General features: G+C 33.4%; 1 protein-coding gene across 1 annotated transcript; it reads left to right on the forward strand.

The window, feature by feature from the left end:
- Window positions 1-928: 928 nt before the first annotated feature.
- LOC129004649 (cyclin-D1-binding protein 1 homolog) lies at window positions 929-27,525 on the forward strand. The gene is made up of 9 exons (XM_054433201.1): window positions 929-1,178; window positions 4,485-4,547; window positions 6,891-7,048; window positions 8,345-8,445; window positions 9,999-10,146; window positions 11,730-11,816; window positions 14,317-14,490; window positions 16,397-16,590; window positions 27,196-27,525. Exons 1-9 carry the CDS (start codon window positions 1,112-1,114, stop codon window positions 27,206-27,208), a joined length of 1,005 nt encoding a protein of 334 aa, XP_054289176.1. The 5' UTR covers window positions 929-1,111; the 3' UTR covers window positions 27,209-27,525.
- The last annotated feature ends 169 nt before the right edge of the window (window positions 27,526-27,694 follow it).

Below are 27,694 nucleotides of genomic sequence, written 5' to 3' on the forward strand. Positions count from 1 at the left end.
TCATTATCAGCAAGTCGATGGTTAGTTTGGTTAGGTTATGGCAGTTTAATTTTATAATTAAAATAATATAAAATTTAATTTGAAGCATTTATAATTTTGTTTATTGAACAGAACTAATTTTTCGATTAGTAAACCTTCATTATAGTCAATCAGAAGCTTCCAAATGACACTGTTGGCAAAATGAGTCCTGAAAAACAAATCATGCCCCCGCAAAAAGCGTTTGGGGCGTCCGCAGGCGTACCGACCCGGGAATGGGCACACGGAAGGGACTAAGGCTAAAGGTGTAGTGACGTCATATATCTAGTGGCTAATGTCTTCTCTTGAGGCGACACGATTACCGTAACGAAACGATGTGATTTCAGCGGCGTTCGTGGCATAGTTGGTAGCGATTCGGATTGGTGTTCAGGAGGTCCCGGGTTCGAATCCTTCTGGCAGCTATAACTTTTTGTCAACAAATTTTTCATATCAGCAAGTTTGGTTGGTTAGGTTAGGTTATGACAGTTTAATTTTATAATACTAAATTTTAAAATTAATTTTATAATTAATTAAAAATTATAAGTAATTATTAATTAGATTTTTATCTTATATAGTTATTAAATTATCAGCAAGTCTGGTTGGTTAGGTTATGTTAAGACAGTTTAATTTTAAAAATTAAAAATTATTTTATAATTTGAAACAATATTTTATAGTTAAAAAGTTAATTTTATAACTAAAAATTAAAAAAAAATTAAATTATTTCAACTTAACAGTTCTAGCGGCGAACGCTGACACTACAAGATATGTTAGCCTTAGTCCCTCCCGTGTGCCCCACCGTACCAACCCGTATCTATTACAATTTGAAAAAAAAGCGCCGATGAGGATGAAAACGACCGACGGTCTCTGCTCTGCCACGGCCGCCTTTAACTGGCTCTGCACTCTGCAGTAGTACTGCACTGCACTCACACTGACTCTGTATTCTATAATGAATGTCAAAATGTCAAGTTGTTGTTTGTTGTTAGGTTAGGTAGGAAGTACCGAAGTAACTAATCTTTTAGGTTGTTTTAACATCAATTTAATCATAGGGTCGTGGTGTGCACGTTTATGATACCGTGGATATAAGAAAATCTTTAAAATGTCCGGGGTAAATCTGATTAATGCTGTCTGCGATCGTATAAAATTGGACAAAGAAAAACTTGAACGTAAGTAACCTAGACCTAGGCCTACATAACTTTAAAACCTTGATTTGAAAATTGACTTGGACCTTCTTTCTAAAGTTTAAATGAATCCCTAGAAAACCATTTACACAAAAAATAACCTTTATATGATTATGGTCCATTCATAACCTAAAAATCGTAAGTTTAAGCCTTAACTTATGGTTATTTGACTGTATTATTATAAATTGTCTGTTTAACGTCCTCTTTTGTAGCTGCAGTTCCGTATAGAGACCCTGACGACTGACGGTTTATTATCTGATGAATAACGATATATATCGAAACTTGTTCGGTTAGATATATCGATTAACTAACCTGTAAATTATAATTTTCTATTATAAACATCGATTTTAAAATTGTTTTGTTTACGTTTTTATTTGTATATTATATTTTAAATATATAACTATAAAAACAAAAACACAATTTATTACCTTATACCTCCTCCTTCGTCTCTTACCCACAAAGTGGAATTGACAGCGTCATTTAACACGGTTATGGTACTAATCAAAAAACATTATTTACAACTAACTTAAGTTGGCCTATTTATAAAGTTTTATATGAAAACTAACAAAAAAATAACCAAAACGTAAATCAACGATAAAAAATTTAAGAAATATTAACTTAGCCTAAGTAACTAACTTTATTCCGATGCTTGTTTGATTTTGAGATTTGATTTTGTATTTCAGTCCCGAACACGGCTCCTCATATTGGTTAGTTGGCAGATTTTGTGACGTAGGTATCGTTTCACCCGGAGCACATGAAAAGAGCCCGAAATTTTAATCCCCAAAAAGGTTCACTAATCTTAAGCATGGAAAGAGCCCGGGTCTCCACAGGTACCTGAGGAGGAGGACGCTGACTATAAATTGTGTGTACTGTATATATAGTAGTGTTTTAGTACCCTAAATAGTGTTGTGTTTGGTTGGGTTAGGTTAGGTTAGGTTAAGTTAGGTTAGGTTAGGTTAGGTAAACAGACTATATCTTAATGTAAATATCTTTGAATAATATATTTTGTATTAATGTATCTTTAAACAGTGTATCTTTTAATATTGTAAATAATTTCATGTATTTCAACTGTGTTATTGGTTCTTCTCCTTTGAAGACACGTTGTGAAAGTTCTAGAGAGAGACCGGGCTCTTTTCGCACCGTCCTGGGTGGGACCTTGGAGGTCCGGGCGCTTTTCAAGCGTCTGCCTGAGTTTTTGGGCTCTTTTCATGTGCGCCCGTTTCATCTGGGGGGGGGGGGATGGTTTTTTGGGGGTAGTATTCAGCATCTCCGTTTTTTGGTCTGCTATGGTTGGTTTAAGTGGAGGGGATAGATTTCTTTTCTTCCCCCCAAAAAACGCCTAAAATTTGCAAGCAAAATTCAACAATATTCAAATCTCTTCCTACATAGTTGGAATGAGTTCACTCATTATGCATAGCCTACCTAATAAACATAAACAACTACAGTACCTACTAAAATATAAACAAATTATACACAGCGATTACATAAGGATAAGACCAACAAGATTGCTGATTATACATGGATAGGCCTACTTTGATACTTAACTTTTGCCATACAACTACATCACTTGCGACTAGCATTTTTATTCCAGTACGGTAACAAGAGTAATGTAATTACGCTACTGGAATTTGATCTGTAATATGATACTTGAATAGTAACTCGCTCGCTATATGAAATGCAAGCTAGAATTAATATAAACGTTCCTTTATACTATGAGTTTGGGCCAGACCTTCACCATATCAGCATCAAGACATCTGGCATTCTCGAAATGATCTGCTCTGCAAAACACTGTCTGAGCATGCATGCGGATCCATGCCTGCTAGATCCAGTAATTTATTAGAGTACTTCTGTACTGTTTATTCTGTCCCTCATTCCCCTTATTTACCATCTTCGCTTTACGGGAAGAATGAGCGTACGCCTAGTACTATTGATTCAAGATTTTTTATTTGGTCATTGAACATGAAATACAGTAATATCATAGACCATGTCAGATCATTAAGTAAGGCTACATATAAAAATATCACAATAAAACAGCTAGGCTACATGGTGAATAGACATTTTTAAATTGACTAGATTTAAGTGGGCTATAAATACTAGCTGTACTTAAGCTTTAAATACTAGAAATAAGGGAAATAAGAACAAATAGATTACTAGAAATAAACGATAAACATGTGAAACACTTTTAGCCTACAGTATTTTAACAGAAAACTGATTTTAATTAGGATGAAAGTACATACAAAAATCTTGGATATTATAAAATAGCCTGGATACTAAAACCTGCAAAGAGTACTTTTATATCTGCTTTGTCGAGCATTTTCTGATAGCCTATTTAAACACTTTTATACTTATACTGTCCAACCGACTATAGTGAGATTCTAAGTTACAAGAGATGAAACCGTTTATGAAAATAGATTTTGATTGCCTCTGCTACTTTTAGTAATAGTTGATTGATTAAGTTAGATTGATGGTACAGGTAACTCACTCTGTAGGCTACATGACAAGATAATACAATTGACAAATTTAATTAACAGTAAATAAATAGTTTTTTCACCTAGCCTAACAATAACTTCCGTCTCAAATCAAACAAACATAATATCTGAAAGGTAAATGAGTATTGCCTTGGAATGAGTATTCCATGTGCAACTTGCACATGTGTCCCGTCCAGGTTAGATTAATTTAGGGGGATGTTTAACGATTTAACTTGTGTTGAATTATTTCATAGGCTGCCATAAATTAATTTGTCAATACAGTGGAGTCCCGATAATCCGAACTTCGGTAATCCAAAAGTCCGCTTTAATCCAAAACCAAAAATTTAAATTTAATTATTTAATTATTTTTTTTTACTTTTAACACAGTTAGCTGTACCTGGTCAAAGTATTCTGTAGCGGCTGGGCGAGATAGACTTTTTTATAGAGTATTTTTAGTAAATATTTCGCCCTTTTTTTAATTACCATAACTTTTTTTAATTTTTGACTCGGGTTCCAATCTTGCCAAATCACAAATGGATTTTATTTAAGTGATAATGCTGCAGTCCCTAAGTCTAGCCTAAAGTAATGTGAAAAACAACCCCGAGCTCGTGCCTAGCGTCCCAAGAAACAAAATCCAAAAAAATTTTTTAAATTAAAAAAAACCTTTAATTCATAATAGGCCTATTTGGTACTCCAAAATGGGTCCGGTTCCAACCATTTCGGACTAACGGGACTCTACTTACTGTATTTACATATATTTTTAAGTTGTTCATCATAATTTTAATTAATATAAACTAGGTTTAAAATCATGTGATTCTTTCAGATAATGAACTGGGGAGGATAGAAATAGAGAATTTCTGCCTGTCTGAATTTTGGTCACAATTTGGTAAGTTCTGCTATTGCAAAATCTTTTTAGAGGTTTTTGTAAATCCTTAAGTAGGCTACAATTACAAAATTAGGGATGGGCAACAAATCCAAATTGACCCCCACAAGATGGGAAAAAACTGGAAAACTTATTAAGATTATAAATAGCAATTCACTCTATAACTCTTAAAATTAGTTGGCCCTGTTGTCCTACAAGTAATCTGTTCTTTATAACCCCTCCTAGTTTAGCTAACAAAGATTCATAGTTTAACGTAGCTATTTCTGAGATCTATTGTCGTACCGGTAACACTAAAGCTCTGGGAGCAAGCTGGTCTACAGTACTGTTTGAGCACAAGACTGTACAGGGTGTTCATAAAGGGGTGTCACAAAATTGAGGGGCTGATAGTTTTCATCAATCTAATCAAAAAAGTTCATATAGGCCTAAATATAGGACAAAAAAATTTTATTTAGCAGCTAGGCGGTTTTTATTTTTTACAAAACAATTTAAATACCTCAATATTACAATTTTTTGTTGTAAAAAATGGGGTAGAATAAGGCTAAGCTAGAATGGTTTGCCTTATTTTAAAACTAAAAATCCTGATATTTCAGCTCTTCTTGTTCGATATTTTTCTACTTGGTTTCATTTGATAGGAGAAAACACGTTTGAAAATGCTAAATAAAAGTGTTCTTGTCATTTTTTCATAAAACCAGCCACGCTTTAGTAGGTAATTTAAGTTTAACGATTTTAAATGGCTACCATTTTGTTTGAAAGGAAATTAGATAATTTTTTTTTGTAATTGCCTCTTGACACAATAAATGTATGTGCAACGTTTGGTTTCTGTAGCTTAAATAATTCTTGAGATATAAATTGTTTTGTAAAAAATACAAAATGGCAGCTAGCAGCTAAACCATTTTTTTACTTATGTTTATGACTGTGAACTTTTTTGTTTAGATTGATGAGTACTATCAGCCCCTGAAGTTTGTGACACCCATTTATGAACACCCTGTATGTCCTCAAGGTCCCTGAAACCCCGCCTATCTATCACCAATTGACTTTATCTAAATGATATTGCCGCAACCCCCAGTACAGCCACATACTTAGTGCTTGTGATTTTTTACTAGACGAAATATAGCCTACATACGTAGGGTCTATTGTCACTATCTTGATGAAAAAATCAAAGAGTTTAAAACAAACACTAACCATACATTGATTTAAGCTGAGTCACAGTAATAAATAATAGCTTGCCAGATGAGCCCTCAGAAAAGTTGTTAGCTTTTTGATTTTCTCAAACTAGAGTCTGCTGAACTTAAACATTAGGCTTTTAAATTTCTAGAACAAAACTTGCCGCTCATAAAAGAAATCTCGCTTATTAAACCCTTCTAGTGTATTACAACCCCTTCTGCAAACATGACAATTGTTTGTGATAGCAAAAATTATATCGTACAATTGGAGCAACATCGGTGGTGAATTCCAGCAACCTTGAAAAAACCCATGAAGATTTCCCACAATTGCGGACACACCCGTTATGATTTCTCACGATGTCGGACATCCGTGAATGTATCTTAGCGTGGTCGCGGCCACGGTTGTGATAATTACTTGCGGTCACTAAAACGCAAAAATTAAAGCATTGTACTGAGTACCTTACACGATTGAGGAAAAATAAGTGAAAGTTTGTTGCAATCACGGCACTACATGTGATTGCAATTTTGCAATTACGGCATACACGTGATGATATCTTGGGATCGCGACAACATCCGTGATCATCTCAACACCCGTGACTATTTTTGCGATTCTGGCATAATTTGTGATTTTATTTTCAAGAGTTTTTAGCCTCCGGATTACGTTTGAATATTTATAATGGTTTAAATACCTGCATTCAGTAATCCAAACTGCTGCTTGTGGCAACTATAGTTTCGCTTCAGCTAGGAACCATCTTCAGGCCATACGTTATTTACAAGGTGTCGCTTATGAAGGTTGTCATTTAAAATATAAGTACATAAAACACACACGATCACGCACACTGATTGACGAACATTTAACATTTAAAAACAACCGAGTCCTCAGGGACACAAGACAGGTGATTTTCAACTACACAAAATGAGAAATAACCTGTAATTTTGGGCAGGTTTTTCCGCTACTATTCAAACATTTAAATGTTTTTGGTTCTTACGCAATGTACCATTTACAGACTTTTGAAACAACTGTTTCTTCTTCTCTGCAACTTTAGTTACAAAGAGTTTGTCCATACACAAGTGAGTTATCATGTTTTAATGATAACGGTTGGTTAAAAAAAAACTTCCTTAAATGTTGGTTTTAAACATTTGAAGAATTAAACCTAGTTTAAGTGAAAGTTTTTCTTAACAGGAGCTGCAGTACAATCGTTGAATAATCAAGTTACAAAAATAGGCTTCATATGTGGTAAAAAGCCGTTCCCATCAAAGGTTGATCTGGACTCCATGCTGCAGACAATGTCCCAACATTACAACATGGTGAAAGAATTTTTCATGGTGCTACCACCAGATGTAAGTTCAGTGCGATGTCAGTACGCCAAAAGTTAATTTTCAGCTATTAATTTTGGTTTCACTTTATTGTCTGTAAAGTTTGAGTTATTTTTATGTATTTTTCAAAAGAATTTTTTGCTCTTTAAATAGCCATATGTTTTTTTATTACAGTTTTTTTTTTTATTTCAGGCTTTTTATTTCAGTAAGTTAATACTGTTAATACTGTTCGATGAAATGGCGACCATACATAGTAGGTATTTTAAGCCAAGTATGAATGGAGATGAGTGTAGGATGAATGGCGCAATCTTGTAGTCTTGTTAGTGACTAAGGCCGACATTCTTTAGACACAGCTGTTAATTAATAGCCCATACAGCTAATGGCAACTAAGAGACCTACAGTTTATAGTGGAATCCGAACCACATTTTTTCCTTGGTATATACAAATTGGTCTAATTATCAGGATAGTACTGCGGATAGTCGTAGTACTCACTCGTGCGGACGTTCATCCATACCAGGGAGTATCACATCCACAGTGCATGCCTATAAATATCCACAATTCGTGACCTCCTAGTAGCTGGATTACAGGACGACGCCACCCGTCCCAGTCATACAAGTAATACAACACATAATCAAATAAAATATACGCTTCAACATGAATGTAATATGTTTTACAGTGTCTAGAAAAGAACAGTGAAGAAGTGTCTCTGAACAGGTTTATCCATTTAAAGTTAAACTGAGCATTCCTACAAATCATTCTCTGCATTCTTCAACTTATTGTCTAAACAAGATCCTCGACTATGGGTAAAAGCTACATACCATTCCTAAGTTCAGTCTGTAGCCAGTTATAGAATAAAAACTGAAACAACTGATTTCTGTGGTAGAAACAAACTAAAAACTAGTTAACAAAAAAAAATAAACTTACCTATAAACTTAAATAAACCTAAACCTAATTGTTAGCTTGTGTTTTTATAAAAAACCAGTTATAAAAAATTAGGAGATAAAATACAGTTTTAGCAGCAGAACTTTTTTGTGTGGTTCTTTTAACAATTTCTTTTTGAATAATAACCTGGCTGGTCATGTAGTTGGTCTTTAAAGATGAATAAATTTAAAGGTGAGTTGTATACTTTTGTATTAAAAGTCAATGCTTTGATGTTCAATGTGGATTAGTTAGGCCTATCTTTGGATGATTGATCTAGGACAGTAATAGAATAAGCAATCAGGGAAGTTTGTTTATTTACCTAGCTAAAACTTAGCCTTTTCAGAGATATGTATATAAAAAACCTTTGACATTTTTTACAATACGAATTTGTAATTTCAGGAGGGAGCTGTTTTATACAAAGCTGTAACATCGTCTCTGGTTTCCATTATGTCTTCCTTGTTTGACTTTGTAAAATCGTTACACAATCTAACAGAAAAAGGGTGAGTACAGTGTTATTTTTGTATTTGAGTACAATAACAATAACCTGATAATGATACAGCTGACACACCTGATAATAAATGATCACAATCTTTGCTCTTCAACCTCCATTATCTATTTATTCCTATACTTGATTGTTGAGCTTTAATTATTTAAATTAATGATCTGGGCTAGAGAAACAGCTGATCTTAGTTACATTGCTATTAGCTCTACAAGTCATCCACTCAATCATGCACTCACTCTTCATTCAGCTTAAAATTCGTACACAGTGATGTGATGCCGCAGTGAAATGAAATGATTAAGGTAGCCTATTTCATTATTTTATTCTTTGATATGTTTCTTGTAGGGATACCAATCAATTGTAGTTTCACTCTGGATTTGTTAAAAACAGAATACAGTGCTAGGCCTACGTCGTTAAGTCGGCTCCCTTTAAGTCGGATCTGTGGTTTAGGATCAATTTCCAATAGATTAACATCCACATAAAGATTATTACAAGATTTGCATTTTGGTGGTGCTTAATGGTTGCTGATATGAGTGCACGAGTGAGCATTGATTGTGCTTTTTCTATTTTTTCGCAACCGATTTTGTTTGACGAGACTAAATGGTGAATCAGTGGTTCAGTCGGTAGCGCCACGAACTTAGGAGACCAAGGCAGTGATGTCGTGGGTTCGGATCCTGGTCTTGCCGCTACTTTTTATACGTACAGTTCACCCTTGTACTGTACCAGCTCACCCCTTGCTTTGCTAGATATGTGCCATAGCCATAGCTTTGGACAGGGAAAAGCAAGATTAAAAGAGGCTGCCAACCTCTTGCAAAAAAACAAAAAAAACTCATCTGACATTGTTTTTTATATTTTTATTGTGGTATGTAAATATTTTTTCTTTTTCTTTTTATCGTTTTTCTCCGGAGTTGGGGAAATTATTGTGAATGTATTAATGATTTTTATTTGCTTTTTGCTATTAGTCTGATTAGTACGGATTTTCATTATGGCAGATTGGCTGTGGTTCCAACTGTACAAACTTAACAAAGACCTTCTAATTTTTAAAGTTTTTTAGTCAAGTTTAACATTATAAGTACCTAGAATAAATATATAGGCAATGGATGATAAGGATTACCTTATTTATAAAATTCATATTTGTTACATCAGTTAGTTAGTATTTCTATATCCTTGCAGTAAAATTCCGATTAATTAAAATAATGAGGGCGAAGCTGTTTTGAATAACCTATTTTTCTGCTAACACTTTCGCTACCGCTCTCCAAATATTTGCGACATGTATCGTCTGCTCCATTTTACTCCCTTGGCCAAGCCGAACCAAGTAACTGTGCCAAACCAGACACTCCACATTGACCAGCTAATTTGAATTTGAATGTTTTTGAATTTATTTCAATTTTGTAATGGGTACGGTTAAGCTGAATTTAGGTTAAACTTTGTGCAGTTAAAAGGGTTTAGCTGTATTTCTGGAGGTAAATGAGAGGTTTTATTTTTAAAAGTAAATATCTGTTGTCAGTTAGGCCTATAAGGCAGAGAAGATCTATCCATCCATTTTAATTTTAGGGCGAAAGACAGACTGACTTTGACCGGTCAGTTCTGGGACGCCTGCAGTGCTGTTGACATCCTTCCCAAGGATAACTTACAAGCCACTCTCCAAGTTTTGGGCAATGAAGTAAACTTAGCCTCAGACGCCAAGGAGGAGTTGGAAACTGTAAGACAATTCTGTTTCCACTAATTTACATATTTTACAACACTTTTTTTGGTCACACTACTCTGTTGAAGTTGACTTGCCTCACTTGGATTTTGTCTAAAAAATTGCCTGCTTAGTCAAATGGGTTTTTATAACTTACATATTATTAAATGTATAGATTTATGAATTTTGCCGGACACCAGCTTATTAATATTATACTGTACTTATTTTTACTTATTGTTTTGTATTAAGCACATGGTCTAATATTTTAATGACAGTGAGTGGTTACATAAACAAAAGCATAATCTCTCACGGAAATACAAATAACTAACCTAACAAGATTTTCAATATACTTAGTTTTATAGAAACAAATCCCTATATAAATACTAAATATATGTCTAATATTCTAGTGACAGTGATTGGTTACTAACCAACAAATAACCTCTCAGACAGATTATTAGTAGGGATTGTTAAGTGTGTATGTCGGTGACATCATTATTTCCAAATTCCAATTATTCTTTTTTTTTAGGTAAAGGTAATATAACAATTGACAAAAAAACTGTACCTGTATAGTAATCCCAGAGAACAACCACACTCATCCGGTAAACACAAAATAATTTCCGGACTAGTAATGTACAGTAGGGGATTATGCAATACAATTGGGGCAGAGTGGTGTTCGGATAATCAATCATTCGGATAGTCAAACCTTAGTGTAAAATGGCATTATTTATTTGTTAAGCGTAGTTAGAATCCATCAATATTGGCATAAAGTTTACAATTTGAGCTACAAACAACATTAACATTAGCGATTATTGTAGAAGCTTTAATTTACTATAATGCAACTGTCATCGTCAGCACAGGTGATATCAACGAGATCTTCGTCATATCTGACCATATCTCAATGATCGTCTTTAGTTACTGTACATAGAGCAATAAACCATAGCACACTCAGCATTGCATATAAGCTCAGTATTGAGCATAGTATACTATGCTAGTATACTGTACAGGCTTTCATCCTCATTGTTCAGCACAGACACAAACTTTGTAATAGATGCATTGTTCATTTTAATATAAGTTATTGTCGAGTTATCAACACCAAACTCACAAGCTAATCTTGAACCACTTGCACAGTTTTTTAGTCAATCTAATATTTTAAGTTTGTCAGATATACTAAGAACAAAACCCCTTTTTGCTGACATTGCTATAGCCTACTGTATCAAAATGCTAGAAAAAAATGCCTCTTCCTTGATAAAAATTATGGTTGATGTTACTATCACAATGTGAGGTTATGTGTATAGATTTGTGATACCTACAAGACAGCACGAGCACTGTTTTGCTGAGTTTTGTGCTAAGCGTTGCGCTGCTTTCCTAACATGGCGTGGCGGTAAATTTGTATTTACCGTGTTTGGCATCAGTTTTGGTTTACCCACGTTTTGGAAGACCGGCATTCGGATAATCGGTGCTCTAATGTAATATACTATTACGAGTACGAGTGTACAAAACTCTTAAAGCACCTCCAGAGACAACATGCATATAGCTGCTTGTTATGTTGCTCAACTTACATCAGTAATATGGTATTCATATTCTACTGACATTTTTTTCAGACATTAAAAGAAGACGATGAGGGGAATGATGAGTCATGGACAGACTCCGAGCGAGAGCTGGCAAAAAATGCATTAGGACTAACTAAGGTAACAAGATAGTGCTTGTTTCAAAATGATTTATGTACTGTATACTAATTTAAATAGTACTAGCTGTGTGCCCGTCCTACGCACGGGGATCTTATAGTAGTCAGTTGAAACCTTCTTATATTAAGATTAAGAACAGCAATTAGTTTGCATATTTGCAGATATGCTGGCAAAACTATTATATATAAACCTTCGCAAATACAGTATCTGACAGTTCAAGCCAAAATAAATGCTTCACAATTAAATGTCACCCGGATCGTTATGGTCCATATGTCCAATGATTAAACTAAAAAATGTTTTATAGATCGGTTAACTTAAACGTATTTAAAGTACTACCTCACCACTTAACACTTTATTCCGGTTGACATTTTCAGTATCAAAGGTGCTCTTGTCCATTCCGTGAAACACTGAGAAATAAGGACATTATGCGTTACCAACAGACATACACACAACAATCCAAAAAAGGCCACGAACTATTGATACATAAACAATATAAAGGCGTAAACAATTCATGATGGTTTGCCCAACAAATGTAGGTTATCATTTTCTTAGCATACCGGGTAAGCTAAGATTTGGAATCCAAACAGAAAAAGCAAAACTTATACAGAGTTAAGACATCACTTAAATTGAATACGGACGGCTCTAATAAATAAGGTGCAACACCAACGATAACTAATTTGTAAACTACAGTGATGTGTTGGTACCTACGTAAAAATGATTCCAGCAGCTACCAACGGTTCTAAGGAAAAGAACCAGTACCTACGTAAGAACCTACCTAAGAACTATAGTACATCCGACCAATTAAATACATTAATATCTAGTCCCGAGGTTATTGATCTCTTGCTTTTGGATTTTCTCCTAAAAAGTTATAGCGTAAACTTATCGGTGTCAGTTTGAAAAACAAACAACTTTACCCAAACAACTTTTTGTTATTTAATAGATTACGCATTCTCTAAACAATGATTAGTATATCTATTAACATTAGAAGGAAATGTGACGAAAATCACACAATGTTGGGGTTCTGGTCATTTGTAATTATATTTCTTAAGTAGGTAGATTCTATGGAAAAGTACCGGTATCAAGGATCGTCGTCAAAAAGGTTGTTATGAATAAATATGTAGGCTTACGTATCCAAGATATGAGCTATGGGCCTATTGGCTGTATGGTCCAGCGATTGCATCACACGGTGAGTAGAAACAGAAAGTGACACATTGGAAAAGCGAGTTTAGCACTTCCTCTGTTAAACCTCTGTTACAATCACCCACTGCAGTTGTGATTTTTTACTTTACACTTTACACAACCGCCATTGAAGCGCCGTCAATGAGTGGAAACCTTTTTTGTAAGCTATTGGCGACGATCATTTCAGTGTCCAGCCCTATACAACACTGATTCAAGGTCTTCTTTCTGGTTGTCAAAACTCAAGAAACATTTTATACTCAAAGAATTTCTGGTTCCGATTTGGACGATGTCTAGTTATTTAATTTCATTTACGGTTATACTATTAGACTATATTATTGCACTTGTGATTAATTAAATTCGTTATGTAAGAAAAACGTTTTTAATCTCACTTGGTTGGGATTTGCTTTCAAAACGTGATTCGAAATGGTTGCGGTATTTGTAAACAACATTTGTAAACATATCATTGACAGCTAGAAAAAATCATCTTGATCCGAACAGCTGTTCGTTATTTTATAGACGATTATGTGATAAAAATTGAACGAAAATTTGACAAAAATCGCACAAAACTGCATTTTTGAACGTCCGTAATTTTATTTACAAAGTAGTGAGGCTATATTTAAATCACTAAAGACACTCTCGCCAATCCAGTGAATACATTAAAATGACTTGGATCTTGATAGGTACTCTGGTTTTCACGGAGAAGATTGCGTAAAATGCCATCTTGTGTGTTACAGACAAAGGGAAAGACAGACAGACAGACAGACAGAAATAGAGATAAGACTCGTTTCTGCTTCTTTAATGTATAAAACGTAAAAATAACCTAAAAGTATATAATTCTGAGCAAAGTACAGACAAAACTCTAATTTTATTTATATAGATTTAATTGTTTTGTTTGGTTATGTTTTTTTTTAGGCCTATGTTTAAAAATTATATTTTTGGCCAAATACACATTACAATGCAGGATATATCAACAAAAACCCACATAGTTACAAATAGAAAAAGACATCTGAGCTTATATTCTTATTATGTGAACATAAAAAGGGTGTGCATTTAATGTGGGAAGAATGAGTGTTGAATGAATTGAGATGACAGCTTTGTTACCAAGATAAGCTGATTTTTATAGCCAGGACTAATATATTAAAGCCCAATTATTACGTACAGCTGGGTCCAGTATTGATCTATCAAACAGTTTTTGACATTTTCAGGATTCAACTTACTACTTTTTCATTACTAGACGAGTACTAACCCCTCAGCTACCCAAGTGTAGAAGATTTTTTAAAACCTGTTGAATTTACAAACTTGTACAAACGTGTATCATTTTCAGGTAACACATGTTTGTGTCAAATGGTTAAGAGATGCAGTAAGAAAGCAAGGATCATTAGCAAGCACGGATGACCTGGATGTCGCGGCCAGCATCGGGTCTACAGTGAGCCCAGCTTTGGACAATTTTGTCTCAGAACTTTACCATCCGGTAGATTTCCCGACAGTTTATGAAATGGTGAGGGTTTTATCAAAAATGGGGTTAGGATCTGTATGTAGTATAGAAAGCTATTTTAGATTGATGTACATTTTAGCTTGGGTCCGAAAGTCAAAAACATTCTTTGGTCAACTGGTTGTGTGGAAAAACGTCAATATTTTTCAGATTAGATTTTTAATGAAATGTTTTTGGCTGGATAAAAAGGTATATTATATGGCTCAAGTTTTAATTTTGTGTTCTAAGTGTGAAGTGCAATTTTTTCTATTGTTAAATTAATATATTTTTAAGCACACTGATTTATATTAGAATAATAATAATAACTAGTGTACATGTTGCTCGATTTCGAGCAATTGCGAAGTATTGTCAATATCTTCAGGGGGCTGTTGGAAAGCACACCTTAACCTAACACAGAAGGGTGCTTGCTGTATTCGGCTATCAACGACAATAGTATTATTTGTATTTTGTTCGCGTCTACCAGTATAAGTTCGTCGGCCTCCTCCTGTTGGCCGTCCTGGTCGACGTCTTATAGTCTCCATTATGTCAAACGTTTTTTTTTGTTACGTTTTCATTTTGTGCAAATAAAACTGGTTTAAAACAGTAAAACATCAATCTTTTCAACTAATCTAATAAATCCTTAAAGCACATGTCTCCAATTTTAGTATAACCAGCTGTTTTAAATATTAGTGTCAATTTCAAAGTATTCATCTGTTCAAATGTAAACAAACATATTCTCCATAAGAATCACATGGGAAGTTTGAAGGCCACTGGAGCAGAGCCCTGATGGAATTCCAAAGTTTTTTTGTTTGATGGCAAAACTACATGCTAAGACCTTTCTAACGACACCTTGGACATGGTGATCGGTAGCACCACCGCTCCAAAAAAATTATGACAAAAATATGCATAGCGTATTAAATATTTACAGTAGATAGATATTTTTGTGTTATCCTATACTCTATGATGAGCAATGTTTGCTTGTATGTATGCTCAAATATCTCTAAAACGGCTTTGACAATATTCTTCATATGTTGTAAATAATTTATTTCTGACCTAAAAACATGATTGACAACTGGCACTACCTCAGGAAAATCTATCATTGGCCTTTTGGGTTGCCAAGTAACTACGTTGGGTGACCTAAATAACAAGGAAAAATTAAACAAAAGACTTGTAAGATGTTTTTATAACCAGCCATCGACAGTATTCCAGCAAATTGTTACAGTATACAGTACAAAGGAAAAACACCAAAACATCAGTTCTAGTTGTTACTATATTGAGCAAAGATTACACTGAATATTACTATATGTAGAGGAAAATAGTTCCGATCAAACACTGATTATTTTTCTTGGCTCTCTCCTAAGAAAACTTAATCCCCAATGTTATGTGGCAATAGCAAACTTTGGTTTAACAGTGAAATGAACTTTTAATAATATTAGTATATATTTATTTGATGCAAATTAGAATTTAGTCAAAAAATTTAAATTGGCTGTTTTAGTTTAAACAAATTGTCAAAACAATGTTTATGTAAGTATAGACTATTATAAACGAGTGATTTTTACCATCAACTGTAAAATAAATAATGTAGTGTGATTGCCAGGTAAATTTTTCATCATAATAAATTGAAAATCCACTAAAACTTAAATAGATTTAGGTCAATCAATACCCTGATGTTTCTTGAATCGAAAAACAGCTTTGTTGTTTTAAATCATTACAATTAATAATTTATTTTCAAATTGACTTCTACATAAGCTCGAAACTTTTGAGAGTCACTAAGAATAGTAAGAATCCACCTCAAAAGATTTATTTAGTAATCAAGCAGTCATATTATATACAAAATCTTTAAAACCTTCTATTTAGGTTATGATTGATTTACAATAATTGTCAACCTCATTGTTTCACACAAACTTTGGTAAGAATATATTTTTTATTGCAGGCAGAAAAACTAGTGCAAGTTTTGCGTTCTTTATTGACGACAATGAAAGGGACCCATTTTGCTGTGGCCTTCAGTTCAGAGAACATAAGCAAGTTGGAACAATTCATCAGCCACAATCACCAGAAAGTTGACCCGAGTGCTGCTGCAGTACCTCAACTTGCTAGTCTATGTCTAAACTCCAGCCATGTCGAGGGGTAAATAAAATCTATTTTGTATAAACGCTTGTAATTTCACCTGCACTCAACCATTTTATCACAGCTTTTTTGGGGATTTATTAGTTTTTTAACAACGGTCCTGCAAGCTTTGGCTATAGAACTAGACATTTTGTTCCTATTTTACATTTGTAGTGTAATTGAGCCCCCGACAAAATGCGCTGATGTAAATTACTGATTTCTCCTAAACACTTTTAAGCGTTTTAAATTAGAATGGTAGCAGATATTGTGTAAAACCATAGCATATGGACTATCCAGACACAATACAGGGCAGCATCAACAAGCTCATTAAACTACTGTATGTCTTATTTAAATAATATATTGGCTAAAGCTGGTCCGTATAGATAGGATGTAAAGTTTACTTCAGTAGTCAAAAGTCAAGGGTAAAATTTAACTTGAGTCACCAATGATTGTAATTTTACTAAGGCCTACTAGTTGTAACTGTAAGCCTTTTTGTTGAAAAGATTTTCTCTTACCAGTAAGGGGAAAAACCAATTGGGTGACCAAAGTTGAATTTTATAATGACCATTGGAACTGAATTTCAGTTCTAAATTAGTTTTAGAATCTTAAACCAGTTTCTTCATCATCAAAGGAAAAGATAAGGACTAATGGTAAAATATAAAAGTTTATATTGAACATTGGAACCAAATTTCAGTCGTAAAAAAGTTAGAAAACAATAACGCAATGATGATCAGAACTTAAATTTGATAATGCAGATTGAATAGCAATTCCAATAATAAAAAAAGGGTACTTTCCTGTTAAAGGGTATATTCATTATTATCGATGGTGTTTTTCTCGATATATCGACATTAACAAATTGATACATATCAGCTGACAAATACGATAAATATTGTCCAGTATCAAAAAACAATCATAAAATGAAACTGTTCTAAAAAAATAACCTAACATAACTAACCAAACTTGCTGTAACATTTAAAAATTCCGTGTTTAACTTTCCTTTTCTATTATCAAACCCAAACGGAATGTTTAAATGGTACAGCAAGTATGGTTGGTTATGTTAGGTTAGCTTAGAACAGTTTCATTTCTTAATCCATATAATAGACTGTTGTAGCCTAAACAAGATCAGTTAGTTGTTGTCAATTTGTAATGGATCGGAAAACAAAAATATCGATACATAAAAAAAAATCATCGATTATAATGAATGTTTCCTTTAACAGGAAAGTACAAAAAAAAAAAAAAAATACTTATAGTTGATCAAACAACTGGGAAATGATAATTTGTTCCCTGTGTGAAAATTGAAAGATAGTGTATCACCTGCTGTGATATATGACATACGAGTAACAGTAACGTTGTCTCCACACCACCTAAGAACAAGGTAATGTTTTTGTGACAACGCCATACAACTTGGAAACCCTTGGATTATAACTATGACAGGTTAGTGGTCAAAACTTTATGACTTGAAATTTTACAATGTGAAAAATCTTATCTATCTTGTTTTACATTTTAGTTAGGCTAATACGTTTGCAAAAGTTGACTTTTATTTTATAACAACATCTAACATCTAACTATGAGGTCATGTTTTGTTGGAACGAAAACCAATTTGGTGGACTTTTAGTTTTGTTTCACAATTATGTTTTCTGTTATTGAAATATACTTTACTGATACAATAAAACTAAAACATTTGAAATCAGGGTAAGGACATTTAAAACAAGTAAACTAACCTAGCTTTTATTGAAGGTAAGAATCCATTCTGTTATATTCCTAACTTAAATTTTTCTTGGTTGACATTTCTATCAGTTGTATTGTGGTTTACGATGGGGAGCGAGCTGGCGTAGTGGTTAGAGCGCGGGACTTCAGTCCCTGAGGTCCCGGGTTCGATCCCCGCCAAGTCACCAATGGATTTTATCTAAGTGATAATGCCGCAACCCCTAGGTCTAGCCTGAAGTAATGTGAAAAACAATCCCAGGCTCGTGCCTAGCGTCCTAGGGAAAAAAAAAAAAAATTGTGGTTTACGATTGTGATCTAAGTATTGTGATTTTTGTGAAAGGTTTTTGAGCTTAAACAAAAACAAAAGTTCTTAAAATATCTATGCCTCATGTTACATTATTAGCTTCCTAATTAATTACTTTGTTTGATATTGGAGGTCTTAAAAATAGATACATATCTTGAAAGCAGAAGCGTAGAAAAAGTACAGTAGATTTTGAAGTCAGTTACTGTTTCACACATATAGGTAAATTATTGTACTGAGTTATAAATTATAATCACTCTCTGTGTACACTGCATGAGAGAGATGATTCATTGAACTATCACATATAAACTGACAGTAAATATGAAGTGATGTAATGGTAAGACCTGAAATTAAACAAATGCTAATAATTTTTCAACAGGCTAATTAATGTTTGGCATTGGTTTTGTTGCTAAAGCTCTAAGGCCATTTCTCACCCTCATCTGTGGGATACTATAATTTATCCGTTCTGTTGAGTCTGTTTACCACAACATGTCCATTTGTAATGTGTTTTTTTTTACCATCGTCAAAATCGTTACCACGATCGAGTGGTAGCAAAAAACACCACCACACCATGTTTTTTTTTGTGTGGAAGGGGAAGTAGGCCTAAGTCCTATTCAGAGACTCCTAAAATATACTTGAACAATCTTAAACACTATAAACACAAGGTATTATGAATTAATTTAATTCTTGGTCCACCTATTTTGATAATGTTTTTCACATTAAAATGCAGTTTCTGGCAAAATAATTTTTTGGTGAGAAATTTTTTTGGTATGGATAAGTTAACACTAGTAAAATGTCTAACCAGAGGAGTAACTATAAATACACAGCCTGTAATTTTCACAAGCTGAGGCAGGTAAACTAGTGAGTTGACCAAGGGATCAGAACCCTCAATCAATGTTGCCATCTCCTGATCTGAGCTTGCTTGGCCATTGATCAGTCTACCACACTAAACTGGTCAAGCAAATCCCAAACAGTTCTATATAGAGACTACAGCTACAGCATATGTCAAGTATGGTTATATTTTTACTGAGAAATTTCCACTTTTCAGTACATAAACATACATTGCTATAGAATTATATTTTCAATCAAAATTACCTTATTTATTTACATTATATTTTTATTTTTGATAGAAGTAAAAGTAAACATTCCATTCCTTGGAATTCATTCACTACTGATCGCCACATATTTGCGACGCTTAAGTAATTGTCACGGCCTGAGGTACATAGACCGGGTGTCACTTGGTTAACAGTACACGCAGACCCCGGGCCAGTAACGCAGCAAAGTAAAAATCAGTTTTGCCCAACTATCCGTTAGTAATCAAATCATCAGTTCCACTGACCAAGTGAAGCACATATGCAACAGATATCCCTGAAGATCGCTGCGGAGAATTCAGGGTCTTCAAATAGACCGTTATGAATGAAAACCACACATGAATGAACAATTTAGTACTAGTGTGGTAGCGAACGTGTTAAGGTAGTTTTATATCTAGTTTTAGAAAGAAAATTAACATGCATGGTTGATTTACTGACAGAGTGTGCTCATGCCATTTCCCTATTTCTGTATTATACACAGACTTTTATCCACACCTTACTAGAAGGTACAACTACTAACTGTTAGCACCTTCCATGTCTATTAAAGCACAAAATTACAACGTATCAAAAATTATTAAGGTCTTAAAAAATTAAAATTATTATTACGTCCAAAGAAAAATAGTAAAGCATCATACACCAAGGGGGAAAATAAAATGTTGACTAGCACATTGAGAGACTACTTCAACATCTACATTATGTGTGCTAGCTAAATTAAGACATTTTGAATGTAGTGAAGTAATAGACACAGGTTCAATCAATTTTAAATTTCAAATTACCTTACTGTTTGGAATAACCAACCATAATTATTGTTTACTAACAATACTGATAAAATCATGACACAACTCTCACATTGCTTAAGTAATTCTACTTACATACAGTGATGAGTTATCTTATCTTATCTAGGCTACATTTCAAATAGTCAAAGATAGTTCCCAAGTTCAGTACTCACAAATTGAATGATACTGATATATCCTCCAGTGGAGCATTTTGATTGTTCCATAGATAAATATTCAAGGAAGTGGAATCAAGTGGTGATTTGGAGTTCTGATAGTTTAAGTAAGTTAAATTAATTTAATAGCCAACATCCTTCCTAGTTGGATAAGTTTGAGGAGATCAAAATCAAATTTTGTGGAGTGCACAAGTGAATTATTAGTTTTTTTTTTTAATTTGGGTGTTTTAAAGTCTTTGGATTTTTTCTGAGGGACCTGCCAAAACCCTGCAGTTTAACTTTGACCTTTTGTTAGACAGATGAATAATAGATAAACATTCCTTCTTGTATTTTTTCCTCACAAATTATTTACAATTTTAATGTAACAGCTCGAATATAGATAAATTAATAATTAAATTACTTTATAACCTGGCTAGAATTTCACTAACATATCCCCTTAAAATTGTCAGATTTATGTCCTTTTTAAAACACTAATTTAATAAGTACTTAGGTTTGCTGCTATAGGAAGGTAATGCTTTTAAGCAGATAATGCTGGGAAAAGGTGTGCTTTAAATAATTTAATTAAAATATTGATAGCTTAGTATGAATTAAAAATTTGCTAAATTTGTTAAAATATATCCGTAAAACAAGTAAACTACTACAGTTTATTTCCTATAAGAATAACATAAGAACTTTGAATTTACACTTTATTAAATTTTCTCCGTAACCTTTAGGTATAAAAAAAACGTTCATATACAAAATTATTTATTTTTTAGCTCTACAAAATGGTTGGGAAATAAATTGCAAAACTTTATTTTAAGAAAAAAAAAAAATGGGAAAACCCAATTTTTACCCCATAAAATAAAACCCCGTTCCCATGACATATGAATCCGAGTCTGATCATGCTGGATCGGGAACTCGAATAAATGTAGGTTTACAAAATTTTGCTCGAGTTACAGATGGTGTTTTTGGGACCTCAAAACAAAAAAATTGGTCCCGGTTCCAGGTCTTACCATGAGACCTAAGGTAATAGTTTTAGCTTATTGAAAATTTGCTAAAACCCTCATTTGAAAAAAAAAATCTATGATCTATATACACTTCCAGGTTGTCCATCCAACAGAGAAAAGTAAGAACTAAGCTTGAAGTTTGACGACCCGAAAAAAGCTAGGAATCATACTTTTTGTACTACAAAATCGTAAATTTGTATGGAATCAGAAAATTTAAAGTTTCTCATGCAAACTACCACAAGCCACCTTTTGTTATCTTAACACGTCTTCGTGTAACTAACGTAAATCTCGTTTGCGGTAAATGACCTCGATGTATTGGATCGCGAGAGATTATTACAACGTTGCTGTGGTGGCAGTAGATGATCTAAAACGGAATATTGGGTTAATATGTATAAAAGAGAAATTTTGTACTCTCCGTTGAACTTAAGAAATGACACAAGATACCTATGTGCCATGTACAACAGACAAGTTGTTAACATACTGGATCTGCGGCTGTGGCTAGTGTAGAAACGCCAACTGTGAAATCAGCTGATTTGGCGAACATTCCTGCTCTAGAGCGAAAATGAGCTATTTTGCATACTGTTTACATCTGTGGCAATGTAATTTTTTTCCATGCAGTGGTAGGAAAAGGTAGTTTACTGAGGTCTCTCTTATTAAAAATGACTTCTTAAACAGTTTTTTCTCAAGAAATAAGAATGTCCTCTACCCTAATAGAACTAACTCAAGTTTACCTGGAGATTGAAATATGAAACAAAATATGTTGTTTAGACATAATTAAATGGAATTAATTTTTCAGACGGTCTATGAAACACATTTTAATAGGCTAAGGGTGAACATGTTGCTATTACTATTTACCTAATGATCACAATCTTTGCCATTGACAACAGTAACTCAGTATCCCTTACTAAATTCTTAATAGTTTTTATACTTTTAAATTTAGTTTTATTCCTATGGAAACAATTTCTTAGAACTTCTGTTAATCATGCCATAGCTGTACCATCAAAATTCAAAGTGTTTATAATCTAAAATTATAGTTTAACTTTGAATTCAAGTACAAGTTGAGTTTCAAACATATATTTTAATTTTATTGTTGCGTAAACATTGTGATGTTTGTGATGTCACATAGAGAAAGCACAATTAAGCAGTGTCGTTAAGCTTAACTCTACATTTTATATAACAAAGTCATTTTAGTACCCTTATTATTTCCTTGAGTCTAACACTTTTGTATTCTTTAGAAGTTCTTGGGAGTAGTTCAACTGGTATAGAATGCGTTAGTTAAAATTCTGTTGGAAGAAATTTTGTATTCCACAAAATAAACTTTAGCCCAACAGTTTTCAAAGCTAATATTTATATATACCGAATTGTTCATTGTAATACATACTGACATCATCTTTTGCACAAAGCACAGTGAGTTTACAAGATTTGGCGTGACAACACAATTTCCACAATGTCATTTCATCCTTAAGCTTGATGGGTTCAAATCTTGTAATCTTCCTCCTTACCCCTAATCCTGTTGGTTACTACATTACCTGATCCTTGTTTCAGGACCCTAAATCTAGATTCCTGTTCAACCACAAATCCTCCTTCTTACGTTGTCTTAGATATGGACATATGTGATTTCTGTGGAAAAGCATGGCCCCCGAATGACCAAGATTGTAAGGAAATATTCATACAATTTTCTAGTTGTTTAGAACTGAATTTAACTGAAAAGAAATGTTCATACAAGTATTTTTAGCAAATTTACCATATAGGGAATTGGCTTTTATACTGTAGGTCTCATAGTAAGACCTGGCCCCGGATCGATTTTTGTTTTGTTTTGATATCCCCATAGCCAGGAAACACCATCTGTTCAAATTTACATGTACATATTTATGTGTGTGTCAGTTAGCACGATAAAGTTTGATAACCAGTGTGATGTGACTATGGGATCAGTTTTATGGAGTAAAAATGGGTTTCCCTCAAAAACTCAAATTATAAAACATAAAATATTACCATAGATAAAACTTACTCCCTTAGTAGATTTCCCATCCTTAAGGAGTATGTTTTAACTATGATATTACATTTCTAAACTATTTATTAGAGTTAAACAAATAAATAAATAGTAAATTAAGATTCCGATATATGATATTTTTATGGAGAACAAGTAAACTGTCGTGGTTTGCTCGTTTATGAATATTCTGATAAAATTTGGCAAATTTATTGATTTAATCATAACAAAACATACATTTGATTATTTCTCGGATATAGAAATCATTTTAGATATATTTACTCAATTCTAATTGCGTTAACCTATATGTTTTCATCCAAGAACCTTTAGTGAAATACCAGCTTCCATTTGATTTATTGATTATATAGATCAGACATACCTTAAGCACGCTACTAAATTTACAAACAACCCAAATTGTTCTAAAAATGGAGTTGTTTGTTATTGATTAACAAAACAATAACAAACAATTTTAATTGGTTTTTGTTGGGGGTTAGTTCAATGATTTGATTTGAAACCCAACAGTAACTGCTGATTTTTACGGGTTTCACCCAGTGTTTACTGAAATTGTTTGCTAATATTCTTACATGAAAATATGTTTCTTGGTTTTAGAGACCCATAAATATTTGGATAAAAATTACATTACAACAGAAAACAATTTATCGCTCTTAAGGTGCAAAGCATGTCATTTGACCATCATGTAAATTAATCTTATTTCCCAATCTCAAGTCAGTATTCACAATCCACACCAGTGTGCCAGTATTCTCTCTAAGCGTTTTAAACTTATAGTGCTACATTATTTTATATTTGCCTCGTTGGATGGTTTTATACTGTCTTACAATATCTTTCATGGGGTTATATGTAAGAAGAACATCTTTTAATGTTTTCTTAGATTTTTGTTGTGTTCTTTCAGTTCTGCAGCAAACAAATAATTGATAATGATTAGGGCAAAAGTGTGCATTAATATTTTTTTAATGACTCAAATACTTAGAATGGTTTGTTTTGGAACATAAATTCTGAGGTTAGGTTAGGTTGGGTTAGGTTAGAAGTTAGGTTGAAGTCAAATCAGTCATCAATTTCGATTCAATCAATTTTTAAATACTAGGGGAAACCCGTCGAAATCGACGGTTACTTTCAAGGCTTACGTTAATTCGTCTAACTGCGTTAAATTTGGTGAAATATACATTTTTAAGCATTTAGCATTCTTTAAAGAGTAATAAGTGTAAAAACAATAATGATATTAATTGCGTTAGTTTCCGACTCTGGTTGATCATTCAATGATTAAAATATTTCCCATACCGTACGTCATCGGAGTTATTATTAGTATGTTATATGACATCTCTTCCTTATCCTATGGAAGAACATTTAAATAGTATTAAAATCGTATTGGTGGGTCTTTTGTAGTTAAACACTTCTGTGATTTCATCAGTGTAATATGATTTTATTTGAAAAGAAAATATTTTTTGGGAAGACATATTCTAACTTCAAAGGGAGGTATATCCGTTACAGTGTAAGATTGATTTTTCCTTCGTCACGTGGCGTCGGTTCATATCGTACTTCTGTGCCAATGAATGAACCCTCTAGCATAGTTTTGAGAAATTGACTGTGGGGTTACTGTTAAAGCTGGAATTCCTTGACATGGGGTCTCAGCCTTATCAATAACATAAAGTTGTCAAAATAATCTCTCTACGGAATGTTAGGTGTTGTGGAATACTTGAAGTGAAGTTGGCCGCTTCATTGGCAACCAATAATGCAAATGACATAGCAATGGGACATTTCCAAAAGCAAAAATACTGTAAATTGGCTGTTACGTATATATTGACGTTTACATAATGTTAATCAACGTATCTTATAAAGGATTATGTGATCTAGTTTAAAAGGAATATGACCTTTCTGTCATGAGAGTAGCTGCTTATCGTATTTTCTCTTTGTACCATATTTTACAGCCCAAATGTAGTGTTATTTTCAATAATGTTACCAACCCAGTGCGCCAAAGTCCTTAATATAGGCAGCTGGCAGGTGCAAATAATTTGTCAAGATGGGTACCATTTTAGGCAAGGTGTCTATGTTTGGATGTTATTAGACACGATAAGAGCAGATATTTCTACATAAATATTTGATATGTGTAGAATAATAATATGATAAAATGTAGGCATAAGTGGTGAAAAAGGCAGACACCAACCCGTACAATATATATAAGATAGTTCAATAAGAAACAATTTAAGAATTGCTGTGAAATAAGGATTTTTCACTGATTTCGTAATGGAACGTTATAATGCAAAACATGACATGACATGATAAAGAGGAAAATCAATTTTAAAATCAGAAAATAACATTGCAAATACTTATTTGGTAGAATTCAGTAACTCCCAATAAATATATGTGTTGTTTGAGATAAAATTTAAAAAGGAACAGCTGTTTTATTAAAAAGTATTATTCACATGGCCGAAATGTAAACAACTCTGTGGAGGGATCTTTAAAGGCTTCTGGGGCAGAGCCCTAAGTGATTTTGCTTAGTTTTTCTTTTGATAACTCATCTACAGACCAAGACCTTTCTTTGGACACCCCTACCAAGTTCCTACGCCCAGCCGATCTCTCAAATTAGTGGGGACAAAGTTTCCAATTAAATATTTCAATTCCCCCATGTTAATCTTATGGGAGAAAATCCAACTTTGATGGCCTGTGGGGCAAAGCCCGAGGATTTTTATTACAGGAATTGGTGAAAGGGGGCGTCTACACAAAAAATACTTTATTTTGACACGTTGTTTGTAAAAATCCGTCCATTATTAACGGAGGAGTAGTGTTTTGTAGAAATCGCCTTCACGTATTATATATAAGGATATTTTTTGTGTAAATTGTTTTTTGGAATTTTAAAACTTTTGTTTTAAAGGTTGAAAAAATCACAATTTAAGTCAATATATTTATTTAGTTTGTCAAAATAATAATTAAAATAAAAAAGTAAATAGCAAATCATATCCAAGGTTTCAATAGCTTAAAAATGAGATATTTTTAAACTTTTGTAATACGCTTCAACCATTAACATTGCCGTTATGGGCAGAAAATCAAAGATTGCCGGCGGTCCTGTTGATCCTGTTGGTAACAATAGAGTGAATTTGTATAGATGTCAATACCTTTTTTTAACGCGTCAACTTTTATAACATTTATATTCAGATTTGCGATTTGTATCGAGATTGTGAGAAAAGTAGATAGTGAGTGTTTTTTTGATAATTTAAAACAACTTTCCTTTATCATAAGGCTTTTAATAAATAGTCGTGGCTAAAGAAACAGCTGATCTTAGTCGGTAACATCAATCATCGGTAAGGCATCTCACTCCATTCATCACTCATATATATAGGTACATTTAAATATGCAACTTTTCTTCGTTCCTTAATTAATTCAACAATATGGATCCAATTGTTATGGATACTTTGCTAGCTTTTTTTAGCGTTTTGGATCTTGGTGGAGGATCCGGGCTTGATCCTGGCATGTCAACAAAAGTTTGAAGGTCCGTACTGGTACTGCTTTACAATTAAAATCATACAAAATGCCACTGGATGAACAAGTAAAAAAAAAATTTATTGCTGTTATTAATCTAAAAATTATTTTAGACATGAAGCCTGATATCAAAACCGAAAAAGAGCCTGCAAAGGATGAAGCAGCCGAAGAAATTGCCAAAGATAAACCTCAAAGTCAGCGGGCCCAACACACGAGGGCTTCAGACATCATTGTACTTACAGTTCTCGCCACATTCCTTCTGCTCTACATTCTCATCAAAGACTGGCTGTTGATAGTAATAAACGGTGTACTACTGTGTCTCTATGTGTTATTTATTCGACGACGACTGCCTCTTCCCGTCTATGGAACAATGGACCTCGTCGAATATCTAAACAAACTATCATGACTGTCAATATGTTTGAAAATACACTCTTTTAACGTTTTGTTGTTTAATTAATCCTGGCAAAAGAGTCAGCTGGTGCTAGTAATATAGCTACATTCTCTCACACATTCTACATTAATTTGTTCAAATTTGGGGGTTTAATTCCTTATTTGTGTGCTTATTGGAAGATTTTATAATTTCAATGTGTGTAATAGGTGTAATCTCTTTAA

The sequence above is a fragment of the Macrosteles quadrilineatus genome, unplaced genomic scaffold, assembly GCF_028750875.1.
Source record: "Macrosteles quadrilineatus isolate MER2022 unplaced genomic scaffold, UCM_ALF_1.0 Scaffold_10__1_contigs__length_6754688, whole genome shotgun sequence".
Taxonomy (NCBI): Eukaryota; Metazoa; Arthropoda; class Insecta; order Hemiptera; family Cicadellidae; genus Macrosteles; species Macrosteles quadrilineatus.

Bases quoted from the DNA above. Each gene is read 5' to 3' on its own strand.
- LOC129004649 (XM_054433201.1), top strand. From the start codon at position 1,112: ATGTCCGGGGTAAATCTGATTAATGCTGTCTGCGATCGTATAAAATTG. The intron at 10,147-11,729 runs GTAAGACAATTC...CATTTTTTTCAG, and splicing joins CCAAGGAGGAGTTGGAAACT to ACATTAAAAGAAGACGATGA. The intron at 14,491-16,396 runs GTGAGGGTTTTA...TTTTTATTGCAG, and splicing joins TCCCGACAGTTTATGAAATG to GCAGAAAAACTAGTGCAAGT.